Raw genomic sequence first — 13102 nt, forward strand, 5'->3', positions numbered from 1 at the left:
AAGCACTTTTCCTCCCACCGAGAGTAATGAAAACCGGGAGCTTGCTCCCTCATAAACATGTGAATGCTGTTGTAGCCAGTTCTTCAGCAATAACACATTGAACATACAGGGATTCAGGGTCAAGTGTCTGCACTGCAAATAAACAATCATCAAAAAGAAGCCAAGTTTCATATCCCACGGACTGATGTGATCTTTTTTGAACTTATAAACTTTATAATTTATAAAATAAAGACAAGCTGGAGATGAAATGATTCAAACAGACATGGACACATTGAAGTGACTTCATTAATACATCAATGAAAACACAGATGATGCAACGAGACCACACAATGGTATTTGTTTGTCCAGATTTATATGATGATCTTGACCATCAAACTCCTGTGGTCAAGCTGTGATCAGTATTTAAAACTGATGGATGTGACTCTCTTACACCTGTGTCTGGCACCCATATGAATTGGAAACCGATACCAAAACTACCACAGAAAGTAAAGCTCATTCGCCGATCTAATGATGCGAAGAAACCCAGAATATTCCCCATCAAAACACTTTTCTACGTTAATGATATACTCACAAAAGCAGAAAGCAGGACTGAAACAAGATGCTGGATTAGTGGTGCTGGAAGAGCACAGCAGTTCAGGCAGCATCCGAGGAGCAGTAAAATCGACGTTTCGGGCAAAAGCTCTTCAGGAATACAGGCAGAGAGCCTGAAGGGTGGAGAGATAAGTGAGAGGAGGGTGGGGGTGGGGAGAAAGTAGCATAGAGTACAATAGGTGAGTGGGGGAGGGGATGAAGGTGAGCTTCAGGGCAGAGGAAATGACCTGGAGTTGCAGTGGGAGAGGGACTCCCTGAGATTCTTGTAGAGAGAGGAGGAAAACAAGATGCTACAATCAAAAAAGGCAGAAGGGTGTTGCATTGATCATTGTCATGGGGGGATTTCATTATGCTGTAAGAAACTTGTTTAAAGGTAACGGAGCTGTTTGCAAGGATAACCATGGGCAGGATTGATGGGAACACAGCTCCCCGTGTGAACTGTGCTGTTTCATTGCACAGCTCCCAGAAAGGGAGCTTTCAGACTGCTAGATGACATTATGATATTCGATCTCAAGTATTATTCTCTGTACGTTCAGTTGGTCATCAAACTGCTAGTCAATCAACTATGTATATAATGTCACAGTGATATAAGTATACAACACATAGTTTAAGTGAGGTTGAGATCTCAAATTAATGCACATAGTTGTTAATAAACTTTTAAATATCTGACTCAACATTAACATGACTCTATGCATATGTTCTGTGAGATAACATATAGAAAACTACAAACCACATCAATCATTAGAATGAATTTTGTTCAAAATTGAGGACAATAAAAGGGAACTGAGTTTGCAGATGTTGATTGAAATTGTATATTCTTTATTACCATTCAAAGAATATTGCATTCTACTGAGTTCTGAGGCTTAGCTGTTGCTCCCCATCCAATGGGTTTATGTCTGACGCTGGAAGGGATGCATGAGAGGGAGGTGCACCTTCAGCCACCTCTGTGGGCACTATAGGAAGGATGTAATTACACTGGAGGGAGTGCAGAGGAGATTCACCAGGATGTTGCCTGGGTCGGAGCACACCAGCCATGAAAAGAGGCTGATTGGCTCGAGTTCTTTCCAGCAGAGAAGGCAGGGAGGTCTTTAAAATTATGATGCAAGGACAGAATGGACAGGAAGCAACTGTTTCCCTTAGATGAAGAGTCAAGAACAAAGGAGCATAATTTTAAGGTGCAAGACAGGATGCTTAAAGGGGATTTAAGGAAATTTCTTCTCATCCAGAGGGTGGTGCGAATCTGGAGTGCACTGCCTGGGAGGGCAGTCGAGGTGGGAGACCTCACAACCTTTAAAAAGTACTTGAAATAGCAGAACATTCAAGGCTATAGGCCAAGTGGGAGACTAGTGTAAATAAATCAGCAAAGTTTCATTGAACTGCAGAGCATCTTCTGTGTGGTAAGACTCTGACTAAGACTTGATAAGTGGTGCAGCAATGTTGTAGGTCTGCTAGCTTTTGAACCAAAGTGCCCTCAATACATTTTCTTCCTTCTCTCCTGCCCACCACATCTCAGTGTATTCCATGGCTCTGTGGCTGGAGTGGAGGAAGCCTGCATGGCAGTGTAGGCCTTTGGCCCTGAAAGTTTGGTCAGGAAACGCTGGGCTGTCTGTGTCAGGCTGGGCCAGTCATACCCAGTATCTTCTTGCAAGAGGCATTGAGCCCTTGGCCAGAACATCCAAGGGTCAGTTGGGGGCAGGCAGGGTGGAGGTGGAGCGCCTGGCTACTTCTGCAGAATCCTGAGAGGAGACTTCTGAGAGGTCAGTGTTTGGAGCTTGCTCCAGCTGGTACCTCCAAGCAGCACCCTGTCCCCTTGTGAGGAAGGAGCATTTGGTGCTCACCAGGCTGCCCGTCCCTCTGTGGCCACCCTTTAGTCCTCAGGAGCAATGGCTGGGTTGATGGAGTGCAGGTATGTTTGCCTCTCCAGCAGTGCCAGAGGGCACTGTACCTGGCTATCCATAGCAGACATTAACCTGTGCATAGAGACAGCCTGACAATTGCCTGATTCGCTGCACTGTTGAAATTTCAGAGCAATGAGGGTCATTGTGTCCCAAACAGCTGTCTGATGCTGCTGTTCCTCCCTGTGCACGTGGACAATTACCTTGTTTGCAAGGAACCACAGAGTTCTCTCCTGTCTGAGGCTGAGCAGCTTCTATGTTGACACTGGACTACAAGCATTACACATGCATTTAGCTGTGACTATACATTAGGCTAACTTTGAGTTGAGCTGAGTTTTTTGGAGAAGGATTCTCACCACGAGGTCCAGAGTTCTTGTTGTACATGACCAAATATGCCTCATTCACTGAAATAGCCTTCCACGATTCACTTCTTTGTTCCTATGTGTCTGAGATCTTCTAACAGTGTAAATAGTTAGCAGTGTTGATAAAGTTCAATACATCTGTCTCAAAAAGAACGCTGTGGTATACATTACATTGTCTAACCTACAGACAATATCATTCAGACAGTATTGCTCCACACAAGAAACTATATGAATTAATGTTGCCAATTAGCTAATATCACCAAGATATTGATATGCCAGACTGGGAGAAGGAAATGCAGACGTGTGGAATATCCGCAAATAATTTGCAAAACTTGTCTATTTAATTGACTTAGATCTTTCCAGCTGCATACGTCACAGACCCTCTCAGGAGTTGCATCCTTAACAAACTAAATATACCAAGCATATAAATGGCAGCCAATTGCTTATGTTATGAAGAGGATGAAAATAACTTGGAGGAAGTGATTCATGGCAGGTCATATTAGATGTGACCTCAAGACGTCAACTGTAGATCTAGCAGTTCTTTTGGTTTCAGGCCAGAATTCAACTCTGTCTGTAGCTGAAAACTGCAAATACCAAAATTCTCCAGACCATCTGTGCATGTCTCTTTCACAAAAGCCCTCTTGCTCCTAAGTCTCTTTGCATCCTTCATCTCAATTTTCTTCCTCCTGATAAAAGTGATAGTGCATATAGTGGGATTGATCTCAATTCCAATAGCTCTCTAATACCTCATCCTACACTGCACACTTCATATGAGAAACCAGACAGTGAGATGTTGGTAAAACACATAGATAAGGTGGAAAGCTGTCTTTGGATACTGCCCGAAAGGGACAATTTTAACTTATTTCACCAGCCAGGAACCTGATGGAATTAGATGCAATGCTATTTTTATATCCTGCCTGATTTAACTCTCTATTAATGTAAGAGTAATTGGCAGAGTATGAAATGAGTATTGCCACTCTGCAAAGGTTTCTCTGAGTATAAACAGGCTATGGCTGTGGTATGTAAAGGAAGACCCACTCATTTGGCTCATGTTTTTGAAGAGTTTGGATCTTTTGGAATGTTACGACCTCTTTAATATTTGCTGCTCACTGCAGACAAACATTGGCAAATTCAAAAAATGCTGTCCTCTGAGACATGTGTAAAGATTTTCGATACAGGGACCAGGTTGGAGTCCTGTTTATTTTCTGGGATGCGTTCATATGCAAAATTCGCAAATGACTTAGAAGAGGGCAATTTGAGTGATATCGCCTTCCATGATACACTTCTTTGTTGCTATTTTCACGTTGTATCTATTTTCACCCTCTTTACAATATGTACATACATCTTCCAGTCAGACGTTCAGTCTATTTACGTTGCCTTTTATGAATAATGACAACTCCATGGAAGGACTGTGATAGCAAACAACTCCCCTGGTCAGCTATGCCAATTATTTCCACGTGTTGGTCCCTTTGGCTTCCAGTTGCCTTGCATATATCATTCTAACTGGCTATCACATCTCTCGTACCACACGCCTCAAACAAATTTCTATATGTGGGCACTGACTGAATATCCTCTGTAAATCCATGTACATTATCCTAATGGTGAGCTCTCACCCAGCACTTATGCTATCTTTCCAAATAATTCTAATAATTGAACAAGACATGGTCTGTGTTAAATCTATATTGGTATTATGTCTTTTACCCCTATAGCTCTTTAGATGAGCATTGTTAGCACAACACTCTGGAGCTTTCTTGTCATTACAAATGTTGTTTACAGGGGAACCTCGATTATCCGAACGAGATGGGTGGGCACTACTTCGTTCGGATAATCGATTATTCAGTTAATCGATTAAATGCCTTTCCTCTGGGGCATGGAGTTTTAAAGTCTGCTACCTGTTCAGGAGACTGCAGCAGCACAAAGCGCGCGAGACTCCAAACCAAAAACCGCCTCACAAACCCCGTCCAACAGCACCCCCCGCCCCCCAGCACAAAGCACGCGAGACTCCGCCCCAACACTGCCTCCCAAACCCCATCCAACACCGCTCCCCACCCGCCTCTCAAACCCTGTCCAACATCGCCCCCCCGCCCCAGCACAAAGCGCGCGAGACCCTGCCCCCAACACCGCCCCCTGCCCACCTCTCAAACCCTGTCCAACACCGCCCCCCCCCCACACAAAGTGCATGAGCCTTCAACCCCGCCCCCACAACCTAGCATAAAGTCATAGTTCTGCAAGTGTTAATGATGGAAACTGCATTAAGCTCCACCCATTCTGAAAATCTCACAAGAACATGGGCATAGAAAGGCAGACCAGCTTAGGATCTTGTAAAGTGAAGACCTCTACCTAAGATCTCATCATAGTCTTCGTAGCAATATCTATCTTATTAATGTAATGTGTATCTACTTGCTGTCATGCAATACAATACTTAAAACAGGAGCCTCTTCTCATTGCAACTCGCTAGTGGCCTTCTTCTCCAACTCTACTCCAAGGAGTAGAGAGAGCTCCTGTAAACTATCCTAACCACAAGGTGGTAGGAGTTGGCATTATAAAACATACAAGAAACCTTGTGAAAGCTTTGCTTTTTCCGGTTGAAAACCTGACAGGTTCATAAGCAGAAGAGAATACCTGCCAATCCAGTCCTGTCAAATGCTTGGGAACCATGACTTTCTGACAGAATAGATGTGGGGGGTGTTATGCATAAAAATGCTAGACTGATCGTTACTTACTATCCACAGTTTTTGGAGAGAAGTCAGATTTTAATCACTTGTTTATCACTGTATTTCTTTTTAAAAAAAACAATTCATTCAACTGTGATTTTTTTCCAAAGATACCAAAGAGATGAAACCACAATAAAGAATGTCAAAATATTGTTCAGTGATTAAGGAACACAGTGAAAAGCACAAGAGTGAACAGAACGCCTGAAAGAATGGGTATGCATGCATGATGTTACTAACATGTCACAGAAACACTTTGACAGCCACAATTTTTGATAAAAATAGAAAGTGCTTCAATCAGCTATAACTACAACAGAGACAAATACCTTCATACCAGGCTGACTGTGAAGTGGCTGCTTTGAAAGTTCTCGCATAGTATGCAGCAGCTTTGGAACAGGTCCAGTGTGGAACTAGTAACTGTACAGAGTGGTCCAGTATGAGAACACTAACTGCAGTGTGGTCTAGTGTGAGACCAGTAACTGTACAGAGTGGTCCAGTATGAGAACACTAACTGCAGTGTGGTCTAGTGTGAGACCAGTAACTGTACAGTGTGGCCCAGAGTGAGCTCTGTAACTGTACACAGTGATCCTGTGTGAGACCAGCAACTGTACAGGGTGGTCCAGTGTCAGTCCTGTAACTGTACAGTGTGGCCCAGTGTGAGACCAGTAACTGTACTATGGTCCAGTGTGAGCCCAGTAACTGCAGTGTGGTCCAGTGTGAGACCAGAAACTGCAGTGTGGTCCAGTGTGAGACCAGCAACTGTACAGAGTGGTCCAGCGTGAGCCCAGTAACTACACAGAGTGGTCTAGTGTGAGCCCAGTAACTGTACAGAGTGGTCCAGTGTCAGTCCTGTAACTGTACAGTGTGGCCCAGTGTGAGACCAGTAACTGCAGTGTGGTCCAGTGTGAGACCAGTAACTGCAGTGTGGTCCAGTGTGAGCCCAGTAATTGCACAGAGTGGTCCAGTGTGAGTCCTGTAACTGCAGTGTGGTCCAGTGTGAGACCAGCAACTGTACAGAGTGGTCCAGTGTGAGCCCAGTAACTGCACAGAGTAGTCCAGTGTGAGTCCTGTAACTGTACACCGAGGTCCAGTGTGAGACCAGTAACTGTACAGAGTAGTCCATGGTGAGGCCAGTAATTGTACAGAGTGGTCCAGTGTGAGCCCTGTCACAGTACAGAGTGGTCTAGGGTGAGATCAGTAACTGTACAGAGTGGACCAGTGAGAGACCAGTAACTGGATCGGTGGTGCTGGAAGAGCACAGCAGTTCAGGCAGCATCCGAGGACAGGCAAAATTGACGTTTCGGGCAAAAGCCCTTCATCAGGAATAAAGGCAGAGAGTCTGAAACGTGGAGAGATAAGCTAGAGGAGGGTGGGGGTGGGGAGAGAGTAGCATAGAGTACAATAGGTCAGTGGGGGAGGAGATGAAGGTGATAGGTCAGGGAGGAGAGGGTAGAGTGGATAGGTGGAAAAGGAGCTAGGCAGTTCGGACAAGTCCGGACAAGTCAAGGAGACAGTGTTGAGCTGGAGGTTAGAAACTAGGATGAGGTGGGGGAAGGGGAAATGAGGAAGCTGTTGAAGTCCACATTGATGCCCTGGGGTTGAAGTGTTCTGAGGCGGAAGATGAGGCATTCTTCTTCCATGCGTCTGGTGGTGAGGGAGCGGCAGTGGAGGAGGCCCAGGGCCTCCATGTCCTCGGCAGAGTGGGAGGGGGAGCTGAAATGTTGAGCCACGGGGCGGTTTCGTTGATTGGTGTGGGTGTCTCGGAGATGTTCCCTGAAGCGTTCTGCCAGGAGGCGCCCAGTCTCCCCGATGTAGAGGAGACCGCATCGGGAGCAACGGATACAATAAATGATATTAGTGGATGCGCAGGTAAAACTTTGATGGATGTGGAAGGCTCCTTTAGGGCCTTGGATGGAGGTGAGGGAGGAGGTGTGGGCACAGGTTTTGCAGTTCCTGCGGTGGCAGGGGAAAGTGCCAGGATGGGAGGGTGGGTCGTAGGGGGGCGTGGACCTGACCAGGTAGTCACGGAGGTAGCGATCTTTGCGGAAGGCGGAGAGGGGTGGGGAGGGAAATATATCCCTGGTGGTGGGGTCTGTTTGGAGGTGGCAGAAATTTGGGCGGATGATTTGGTTTATGCGAAGGTTGGTAGGGTGGAAGGTGAGCACCAGGGGCGTTCTGTCCTTGTTGCGGTTGGAGGGGTTGGGTCTGAGGGCGGAGGTGCGGGATGTGGATGAGATGCGTTGGAGGGCATCTTTAACCACGTGGGAAGGGAAATTGCGGTCTCTAAAGAAGGAGGCCAGTGTGGCCCAGTGTGAGCCCTGTCACTGCACAGAATGGTCCATGGTCAACCTCTCTCTTACTTATTGGTGGAGTACCAATTACATTCTTTTATTGAAGTAATGCACCAGGAAACCAAATGCCATTTACATCTGAATAAAGCATAGTTCCACATGCCACTGCAACTCTCACATTGACCACGCTGTCAGTTGCATCCATTACACACCACTTTAACCACTGTCTGTGTCACCTTCTCTCTCTTGTATCTTGCAACCCCAACAAGTCCATCACCTCCCAAATGAAACAGCTTTGCCTTCAGAAGCCAATTCTTTGTCCTCTGAGAGTGAGGGTACTGACATCTCAGAGGAGACATCATTAGGACTGCCTCCTGCACGCTCCTCCAGCTTGGATACACCCCGGTGTCAACATTAGGCTTACAAAGTGGTGGGCCACAATCTCACTGCAACAGCTCCACACCTGACTGAGCAAGAACTCCACCAGCCACTTAGTTTCATAGGGCTGCCAGTGACCAGGCTCTCACCGCTCAGCCCTAGGCAGGAGAGGACCCTGTGATGTTGGCAATCAGGGGCTTCCTCCATTCTGCTGGAGGAGTCCACACTGCTGCACATCACTGCCACAGCCATTGATCTCCTTGGATGGTTGGATAAGCTAGTGAGCTATTCCTCGCAAGGAGACAAGCAGTGTCAGGAGAGACCCAGTCAGAGAGAAGCCACACCCAAGCCCCTCAAAAATCTCCATCGATGACAGTCCAGAGGTGGCCAAACCCTTGATCTCAATCTGGCCCACCCTCAACACCACCCCACCCCACCCCCGCCCCAACCCCCACCCTCCAACCCTTGGAAGTTGTGGCCAAGAAGGGTCCACTTGCATCCTGCAAGATAACCTTCGGCAGGTCTGGCCCATCTAGACACTAGCTTCCTCACCTGGAGTCAGCCAGCTAAACCGCCAGGAGCAACAGGCACCAAAGCTAACCCCAGACTCCCACCCCAGCTATGGGACCAGGGGGTACACCAATGCATAGTGGGAGGGACAGGAGAAGGAAACATATTGAGGGCATGTTGGTGGCATGGATGACAATGCACTGTACATTATTTGGCATTTTTTCATGTGCTTTGATTTTTTTAATTCATCCATGGGATGAGGTAGTCGTTAGCTAGGCCACCATTTATTAACTGGGTACTTAGGGATGGGCAAGAGTCAACCACATCTTTGTGGGTGTGGAGTCAAATATAGGCCAGGCTGGGTAAAGATGGCAGATTTTGCCCTAAAGGGCATTAGTGAACCAGATAACTCTTTCCAATAATCAGCAATGGCCCCATGAACATATCTGGACTCTTAATTACAGATTCTTACAGAATTTAAATTCTACCATATGCCATAGCAGGATTTGTTTATTTGTCTCTCCGTGTAGCTCCAAATGTAATTGTTCCAGCATGAGGCATAATTTCAGGGCCTGACAGGATGGACTATGGATCAATGCCTGTGGTGAGAGCTTGTTGCAGCATCTGTGAGCAATTGGATCAAGGCATATACAGGGCAATGGGCCCTGCCCTTTGGACCTTGTCCCATAACATTGTTGTTCTGTTCCTTCCTCTGTGTCCAAAAGTGAACGAGTTTGTCAGTGATGTCCGGGGCAGGGAGATGGACAGCAAACACACAGCCAAATGCATTGGGATGGCCTGGGATTATGGACACTGTAGGTCTGTGTTCTGTACAGTGCATGGGTCTGTGTAATGTTTATTCCCTTTAAAAGCCTTAACAGTGATGGGTTCTGCAGTCCATCCCTCACAAGTGGAGGCACATTACCCGCCCACTCAGACTGTGGTTTCAGCCATTTTCTTCTCCATGGGCATTTATGATCTCCAGCACAATGGAAGGCAACAGTGAATTTTCTTTGGCCGATAGCTCACAACCAAGGCCTTCACTTGTCAACGAACCCCAAGATATCCCCTTCCCGGTAGCCCTTGCTACAGCTACTCACCTCCTCAGGACCCCATACAATCCATCGAAATGTGCCTGGACCCCCTCAAGCCTTTATTATTATGAGGGGACCATGCCAAGTGTGGTCATACACTGAATCATCCCCTTGAAGCCAGGGTGCTTCTGAGTTTGGATGAACCCTCTCCAGAATGACCCCCTTCTAATCCATGCTGTATCTGATCCTCCGTGTGCTGGGACTGTTGCCCTCCTTTACAGTTATCATCCATCCTTACCACCAGCCTGTAGCTCCAGTCCCAAGGCACGGACTCTCTGACCGAGATTACCCTCCTAGGCACCTGACTTTGGCAAATCTCTTGGACTGGTATCAGAGGCTACTCTTGAGTTGGTGCGTCAGCACCCCCGACTGATGGGTGCCTCTAGAGACTTTGCTGAGGTCTACTCCCTGAGTTTCTGGGAAGTGACTCAGTGCAAGGTATGCTGCCTGGTTCTTTACTATATCCACTTGCAGATTCTTTGATTCACCTTCGCCACTTGCTTTCCCTCCTATTTTTGCACTATCCGCTTGCTTGATAGCACTTTCATCATCCAAGTCATTCATATATTTTGTAAACTAATTGTGATCCCAGCACTGAGCCGTGCAACACGCCAATAATTACAGTTTGCCATCCTGAAAATGCCCCCTTTATCTGAACTTTCTCACTTCCTAAATATCAAATGCTTCATTAACAGAAATAGACTGCCATTAAAGACCTTTGATGTAAAATAAATTGATATGGTGAAAGGCTATTAATGTTGCTCATCAATATTTTACACAAGGACACTTTAAGTTTTTCTTAAATCCAAACCTGTACTTTATTTAGAAAGAAATGCAATTTCCTTTTCCTATTTGGCGAAGTTGTCATGCATTCTGACTTGAATGTTTACTTTGGTACATGAAGTTAATTTGCATGGTGATTATACACATTGCATGCCGAAGGATCAAGTCAACATCTTTGGTCATAGCCACAGGGAGTTATTTGGCCCAAAGAGAACAGAAAGAGTCCTCCCGACATTTAAAAGTGGACATATGAGGTTGGCTTCTTTGTTGTATTCTTCTGCATCAACCTTCTGCTGAGCCTTAACTAACTTCCTGGAACACCCCAGGAGGCCAAAACAACACAGGAACAATTAGAAATGTTGAGGTCTCTTTGCATTTCCTTTTAATTAAAGCAGCATGTTGCCTCTGAAAAGGAACAGGAGTAGGAAATGTACAGTCCTTCCTCTAACAGAGCACCAGTGAATCTGTTGATGAAATACTTAATGCAAGTCAAGATAAGTCAAAGTCAATGAATAGTTTTATATTCAACGTAAAATATAAATCTATCCATACTGTTCGCTTCTTGTCCATCTTTTGGTGCAGTTACTAGTGCTTGTATCATATTGAACATAAAACCAAATGAATCTTCCTCAGTAAGGGAACTTTTAAATACCATTTGTTGTCTAATAAAGTGCCACTCCCTAATGCTGAAACCCAAGTTCATTTTAATCACTGCTAAAAAAACAAAGCTGAGTCTTTCCACACAAGAAATCAGCTGTCTGCTGTTCTGAAGAGGTGTCTGTGCACCAATCACTATATTTTTCTGTAATTTCCCACGGCACTCTCATTCTGTGTAGAGAACCCGAGAGATTGATCTGGGGCTGACCTCATCAATCATTCTGGTTTTTTTATGTAACCTTAAATACCTATTAGTTATATCTTCAAACATGAAAATAAATTGTGATGTCTTAGCAAGTACCAATTAGTGGATCAACTTTAAAAATGGCCAAATAGTTTATTTATTTTAATATGAAATGCACCCAGAATCCAACTTATCCTAGAGCTTTAGTATCATAATTTCTGCTTTCTATTTTAATGCTGACCAGTATAAGAGTAGTCAGTAGCAAAAGCAGAAATTGCTGGAGAAATTCAGCAGGTCTGGCAGCATCTGTAGATGCTGTCCACAGTTTTTTCTTTAATAAGAGTAGTCAGTGCTAGGGAATAAAAGAGCTGTCAATTTCAACTTTTAGATACAGTGCAAACTCAAATCAGGTTTAGGTTAGTAAAATACAAGGTATAGTTCCTCTTACTTAGCCTCAACAATGGGTGAAATTTAATATGCAAATAGGGATTTTAGAATTAGTCAAAATCTCAGCCAATGTGACTTCAGAACTAAGTCCCACAACACCAGTGTGAATATTTTTGTTTCCCTGAACAACTTGCTAATTCTGTGCAAGTGTATGCATACGCTTGTTGTGGAACTGTGTGCTTTAGAAACTGGACGAACATCACTCAAACTCTTTGCAGGTTCAGGCAAAACTGAATGAATGGACTCACTGTATCGTAGGCTGCCAGAACCTTCCTGAGGAGATCTGGAACTGGACCCTGTGCCTCCATGGAAGGATACTGTTCACTGAGGTTCAGTGTCACCAGCACTGTGTTGTCACTGTTCAGTAACCATGACGACAACGTCAGAATGCATTGCTTCATATTCGCGGCGGGGGTCAGGCCACACAACTCTTTAAATGAGACCATGGCATTCTGCGTAAAATATAAATCCATCCATGAAATGTGGTGCAGCAGCAGATTCGTGCATTTTGAACGTTTACAACAAGATTGCTTGCACTATTCAAGCCAGAATCTTTATTATACATTAATAATATAAAACTGCATTATGGAAGCTCAAAAAACTCATTTTGAAAATGGCATGAAATCTGATTCCGGAGTAAATCCCAACTAATAGCCAAAGACTGTAATTCTTCAGCAAATTCCACTTGTGTATCAAATGCAAAGCTTTTAACTTACATCAGTTGACATTATTATTCTAATACCCATTTTCGATGCAGAGAAATGATACAAGGTTGAAGGTCAAAGATTGGAGATTTTGACAAATGATAATACTGTGACTACTGATCACATCTTGTCTTCCATCAAACACTAAAGGGGATGGGTGAGATTATTCAATATAAATCTTTCGTTCTTTCATCCAATTTTATTTCTGCTCAAGATCAAGAATCCGAGAAACAGAAATCTGGCAATTTCACATTACTGAAAGGATTAGCCTTCTGATGTTCCCTGAAGGACCTACACTTCACCTCCTTCCTACATCATGCAAAAACTCACCAGGTTTCCCATCTGTCCTCAGTTTCACCTCATCAATAACTCTCTCAAATATCTTCAGTTTGTCAGAGCATTGTCTAACATCTAGTGTTAGATGAACAGAAATTTCCTCCAACTAAATATTGAGAGGCATGAAGTCATTAATTCCTGCTAAATGGCTGAGGTTTC

General features: G+C 44.7%; 1 protein-coding gene across 1 annotated transcript in view; it reads right to left on the bottom strand.

Annotated features, from left to right (window-relative positions):
* LOC122539850 (inactive phospholipase C-like protein 2) overlaps positions 1 to 13102 on the bottom strand; it is a 226613-nt gene that overhangs the window by 62130 nt on the left and 151381 nt on the right. The window contains exon 3 of the mRNA XM_043674966.2: positions 12152 to 12355. Within this exon, the coding sequence (XP_043530901.1) occupies positions 12152 to 12355 (204 nt within the window). The remainder of the gene's footprint in view (positions 1 to 12151; positions 12356 to 13102) is intronic.

Source organism: Chiloscyllium plagiosum, unplaced genomic scaffold (assembly GCF_037043375.1).
Source record: "Chiloscyllium plagiosum isolate Xiang-an unplaced genomic scaffold, Cpla_swu_hap1 HiC_scaffold_32, whole genome shotgun sequence".
NCBI lineage: Eukaryota > Metazoa > Chordata > Chondrichthyes > Orectolobiformes > Hemiscylliidae > Chiloscyllium > Chiloscyllium plagiosum.